Source organism: Oryzias melastigma, linkage group LG7 (genome assembly GCF_002922805.2).
Source record: "Oryzias melastigma strain HK-1 linkage group LG7, ASM292280v2, whole genome shotgun sequence".
Lineage (NCBI taxonomy): Eukaryota > Metazoa > Chordata > Actinopteri > Beloniformes > Adrianichthyidae > Oryzias > Oryzias melastigma.
The window spans coordinates 969,333-975,637 of NC_050518.1; the positions used below are offsets into that span (position 1 = coordinate 969,333).

Below are 6,305 nucleotides of genomic sequence, written 5' to 3' on the forward strand. Positions count from 1 at the left end.
ACCCCCCTCTGCTAATCATCACAAATCATATAAAACCAGAGAGCAAAGACTGATTGGTAATCAATAAGAGTTCCTTAGGGGGAAAAAAGGTTTTTTTATTTGATGTTTTTATGTTGCAACTTCCTTTCCGTTTATATTCAGCATTTTATTTTTTTAAGCTAACATGTTTTTTCTTTATGAAATAATATAATAATTTGTCAGGTATTTTTTTTCTATTTTGTATTTGAATCTAATGCAAGGGTGGGCAAACTTTTCCACTTGTGGGCAACAATGGCGTCTAAAATTTGGCAGAGTGGCCGGACCATATATATATATATATATATATATATATATATATATAAATATATATATATTGATAGATATGATATGATGAAAGGTTCATCCATTCATAATCATTTTATCAAAATAAAAAACACTGTTTATGAAATTAAAATAAAAAAACAAATCTCTCTTTGATCTTCATAGAAATTAGTCAGGAAAAAATAAAACAAACAAATTTCAAAAATATAATCAACAGCCTGTCCTCTCCTGTCCCTTGTTATGAGAAGATACCTTTCTCTTTGTCTCGTTTCTCCTCTTCTTATTTTTTAAATGTTCTGATTTTTTCTAAATTTGGCACCAGATGCTTTTGACCTTTTTTGTCAATCTTTCCGGTGTTTTGGCAAACTTTCCCACCAAAGGTGTCGATTAAACCAATTCTCACCCCAACATGTTTTGTGTTCACCAATTTTTATTTGACCATTTCACACAAATAGTAATTTTAAAAAATATGAATTTTATATATCTATTAAAATGTGTGTTACATGATGTCACGGTATAAATGATATATATAAATATATAGTAGATTCCGCCTCCTCCCCCATCCGTCCACGTCATTTGGGAGAGACCCACAGTTGAAATGACCCCCCCTCCCTTTTCACACACCTTTTGGCGCCTTCTCAATTGACAGCAGCACATAAAGCTGCAGGGGGCGCTACTTCGCTGGTGTCATTGAAAACCGTAGTGTGCGACAGCCCAAATGACCTGAACCTAAACCCACTGCTGCTCCTTCAGAGTCCCTGAGACTCTGGAGGCTGCAGCTCCTCACACATCTCAGTTTGTTCTGTTTAAGAAAATCCCGCAGCTGCTCAGTTTTAACACATGCGCACAGGAGCAGAAAGCGCTGGCCTGAATTGCCAGCAAGCAAAGTTTGCATTTGACATATATTGAACACCTCATGCACGCGGATGTAGACAGCCTCTGTCACTCAAGGACCTTTTCTGCTTGTGAGAAGATTAAATACAAGCGCACAGGAGCAGAAAGCGCTCACAATGCTCAGAATTGTGCGTGGAGATGTATTATTTCTGCGTAGACTTTTGACATAGAATAGACGCCAGAATCAGCAGAGCTGCACACATGGAGAAAGAGGAGATGATTGACAAGGTCTCAACCAATCAGGACACAGAACAGGGTGCACTGTTTGAAACAAATGCAGCAGCACAATTGCTCTGAAAGACTCAGCGAGACGTGAAAGGTTAAATAGAATGTAGAAAGAATATTCTGTTCTGTTTAACAGAGATTTTTTTGTTATTTTTTGTTAAAAATATTCTGACATTTGTAACCTTTGTTAAAGTAAAAAGGGGAAGAAAGAAAACCAATTAAAATCGAAAATCCAATTTGGACTGACCAGGTGTGTTCAACCAACCAGAATGTGAAGACATCTGACTGAGCTAATCAGCAGCTCGCAGGACTTGGAGATCTTTGTTGCAAACAATTACAAAGTTTTTGTAGTTATTTAATTACCAAACGAACATGTTGCTAAAGCATAAACAGTTGATTCCTGTTTAAAAAGCAGTAAAAATCCATGGATGAACAAATCTTTCCTGATAATCTGATGGCTGCTTTAGCACCATGTGGAAGGTTACTCTAGTTCATATCGATACAGACCAGGTTTTTGAACATGAATGGGTGGCCAGCGGCACTGTGCAGGGCTTGCTATCTTTTTCCTAGCCGTTACACTGCGGTGAAGTTAGTTTTAGGTTGGATATTCGACAGACATTCGCTCTGTTCATATTTAGGGACCGTCAACAAATGACTGAATGTTTCTTCAATAGCTCTTAAAGTATCAAACCAAAACCCTTTAGAATAATAAAACTGACTAAGAACATTAGCTTTTGATGCTTTTTCTAATTAGTCAATTTTTGTGTACATTTTCAAGTTTTTCTTCAATAGCTTTAGGATTTTAAATCTAATCGGTCCAAATCAATTTAGAATAAAAGAATTGACTAAGAACTATCTAGAACAGCAGTTTACATTAGCTTTTGATACTTTATTTAATTTTAATCAAATTCTTGTGTGTACATTTTCAAGTTTTTCTTCAATAGCTTTAGGATTTGAGACCAAATCGCTCCAATTCACTGTAGAATAATAAAACTGACTAAGAACTATCTAGAACAGCAGTTTACATGAGCTTTTGATGCATTTTCTAATTGTAGTCAATTTCTTTAGTGTAAATTTTCAATTATTTATCAAATAATCAAATTTATCAATATTTGCTGTCCCTGTCTTAAATAAACAATCAATCATGTCGTTACAACAATAAAATTCATTTCAAGGTCTACCTGTAGTTAAGAACCAATGTAAATATAAATTCACACTGCTGCATTTAAGTTTATTTTACATTTTATGTCAGATAATTTATTATTATTATAATGTTCGACTTGTAAATATTAGATGATTAGAAAAAGCTACAAAAGCTAAACTAAACTGCTGTTCTAGATAGTTCTTAGTCAGTTCTACTATTCTAAAGTGATTTAGAGTGATTGGGTCAACACGCGGTTTGTACAAGATAAAACACAATTTTTTACACCGATGTTGGGACAGGACAATTTACGTGCTACTGTTAAAGCGTGCATAAAAATTGAAATTTTTCCTGGCCAACACGCTGCCTTTTGACACAGTTTGCTTGCCATAGTTAAAGCAGCACGAGGGTCCCTGCTGCTCTGCAAGCGGGTATCTGCCATTGTTCTGTCTGAATCATTGACTGTAAAAATAATGGACTTAGAGAGCCATGAGGTCCCCCATTGGAAATGCATTACTTCCTCTCCTCGTGAAAGTAGGCCGCCGCTTTCACCGTCACTTCCTGAAACGGATACCGCCATTTGCAAACAATCTCCAGCGATTGGTCTGAGTCATAGCTGAGTCATGGAATCTACAGGAAGTACTGTCACCAATCAGGAGTGAGTTTATTGCAACTGTCCGCCTCTTTCCACGACTTGACCACGAGACCGCGGATGTAAACAGCTTCTACTTTAATAACGGCGGCTCGGGAGAATTGTACAAGTCATTGTTGAAGCCTTTGAGGGAGAACCATTCCAACATTTGATTCTGTCAGCGGTCCTTTGGGATTTACTTACATTTATTCATTTTTGCCGAGATAAAAGGAGCATTTGGGTGATTCCGCTACAGAATGGCATGTGCACTAGGGCTGGGAATCACTGGGTACCTCACGATACGATACGATACGCGATACATGGCTCACGATATCGATAATATCGCGATACTGCGATAATTGGTAAAAATCCTCTCTAATAACTACCATTATATAGAACATGTTTTTGGGGGGAAATATATCCCCATTTATCTTTTTTACCTTAAACACAATCATACTAAACAACTTTTCTTATTTTGTGCAACAAATTATAGACACTTTTGTGCAAAATTGCTGAAATCAGTAGTACTATGTCTTTGACAAACATTGACAACAACTGAATTGGAATTATCTGTCAGATTCAATGTTAACAATAGTAAACATGATCAGCAGTGACACTACTTAGTGCAGAATTGTTGTAAACAGAACAAATATTAAATAAGTCAAGTAGTGACAGCTATCTACCTCCAAAAGAACGTCACACCAAAGGATGATCAATATAATGTTTTACAGCCTCTCTCAAAATTGACCTAATTTTTCGTGCACTTTTCTCTCACTTGAAAAGGGCTGAGCATCCAAAAATAAAGGCTGATTTACTCAGACTGTCACTTGAGATTATTTTTCCAATCTTTATCATTTTTCCATTTGGTCAGTCAGCAGTCAATAGGTAAAATCCTTAAAACACACATAATAATGGCAATAAATATAATTTTAAGTGCTTCAATTAATTAGCATTCTCCCTAATTTTACAGTGAATTCATGTACTTTAGTTTAATTACATTTAAATTTAACTTCATACATCAAATCCTGCCTTTTTATTTGAGAATTACTTTAAAATTAACATTAGCAACAAGTAATTACATTGTTTGAAAACGTCACATTATAAATTTATCAAAGTTACACCGTACAGCAGCAGGTTAAACATTGAAGTGTATGAAAGCGAAAATTCCGACGCTCCTTGAAGCGTACACAGACAACTGCGAAGCACGCGCTCAGTTCCCACAGCAAACAGGAAGTAAGTGATCGCTGACATTCTAGCGCTCAGACAAAGTCACTTCTTACCGGGTGGATCTCCTACAGATGGATGATAAATGCTGACAGGTAGACATGCTTCACACACGCGCTACAGAGCCTGTATCTCACCGGTGCTTCTCCCGAATGAGCGCGTGCATCGCTATTAAAAGTCCGACGCAGCGTGCGCCCATAGTTCCGGCGCGTGACTCAGACGCTCAGCGCTACAGCCTCTTTAAATGAAAATATAATATCGATACTTGGTGAGAGCCCATCGAGAATCGATCGCAGGACTAAATATCGCGATATATCGCAATATCGATATTTTGGCACACCCCTAATGTGCACCCCTCGTGCGCTGTCTCTTCACACGCGCTGCCACGTTACCGTCTGATCACATGCACGTGAGAAGCGCGTTCAGCGGTATTTAAAATAAATAACCATCCTAACAAGAGAACAGCTGGATCTTTTTTCTGTATGAAAATACGACCAGGTCCTTTCAATTTTGTCTTGCGCTTCTCAGACGTCTGCGTCTAATTCAGGCTGCAAGCTGGAAAAGTGCGGCGAAGATTAAACTTGTTGGTGATTTTATGCGCATATATGCAACTTATAATTTATAAGCTACAATCAAAACAGTGAAATAAAGAAAAACGAACGTTAAACAAAGAAAAAAGTCCAAAGCACATAACCTCAGAGTGAAATCTATTTCTACAGAGTAAATCCTCATCTAAAAATGTCGACAGCATGCTCCTCTTGTTGTTTTAAACTGCTGCATCGGTACATTCCATTGAGGAAAACAACAGTAGGACAATGATTGGTACATTGTTGAATTGTAAAGTAGGTGTTAAAAGGTCTTCACGGACCCATTGATGAAGTCTGCTCCCATTGGCTACCCGTCATCTGTCAATCAAACCCCCCAGACGGTCGACGTCAGACCCACAAACGCTTATTGAGCCATCTGATTGGTCAATTTATAACTCTAATAACTTGTCATAATGGAAAAAATAGGATTAGAAAAAAGAAGTTAAGCAGAAAGCAGCAGAGGAAGAATGATTATTCTGACATATAAAATGACTGAGAAATAACTGTCTGTTTCTCAATGTAAGTCAATGGGACTTTGGCCTTTTTGCAACCCAGTGGTACTTCCTATATGGAACACGGAAGTAGGGGGGCTTGCTCAGTCCAGTTATTCTTATACAGTCTATGGTCTGAATCCCTTTGCTGACAGTCTCTCCTATTTGCTTACAGTCCCTTCACAACTAAAAGCTAACAGTAACGGTGAAAAAAAAGAGAGATGAACAATATTTGGACTGGAGCTATCCAGCCGGACAGTTTAGAGCCGAGCAGCAGCTCAGACGAAGAAAACAAAGACGTTCATTGATCTATTTTTTCTGAAAGTGGATGAACATACCTGTAACGTGGAGCTGAAGCTCCGGGTTCCAGCTGGAATCCATCAGTCCTCTCTGACCACAGAGCTCCTCCTCGTTCTGGACGATGGTTCCTTCAGCAGCAGAAAGTTGTTCTCTGTCAGAATCTTCCTGAGGTTCTGAAGACATGGTTCCTGCAGCTGCAGAAGATCTTCAGCTCCAACAAACACCAAAGTCCTCTGAACAGCAGCAGCTCCGATCATCTGCTAGTCTCACAATCACAGCCACGTTGTCTTTACGTTCAACACGCATTCACTCATTTACGACACTTTAGCTAAAGAGGATTGTTCGGAACCGAACCACGTATCGCTACATCTCTGTAGAAACCTCACGAACGTCCCAACGAAACACCACCGTCCTCTCAGCACAAGCTAACGCTGCTAGCATGCTAGCTAGCGCCTCGAGCCGTTCTTCTTCTGTGGTTTATTGAGGTTTGTAAACAGCTTTGTAGTGCTTTA

General features: G+C 38.4%; 1 protein-coding gene across 1 annotated transcript in view; it reads right to left on the reverse strand.

Moving 5' to 3' along the window:
* The window catches only part of LOC118598926 (gastrula zinc finger protein XlCGF57.1-like), a 14,073-nt gene extending 7,980 nt beyond the window's left edge, over positions 1-6,093 (reverse strand). The window contains exon 1 of the mRNA XM_036212633.1: positions 5,832-6,093. Coding sequence (XP_036068526.1) covers positions 5,832-5,976 — 145 coding nt within the window. The 5' untranslated portion in view covers positions 5,977-6,093. The remainder of the gene's footprint in view (positions 1-5,831) is intronic.
* Positions 6,094-6,305: the final 212 nt, after the last annotated feature.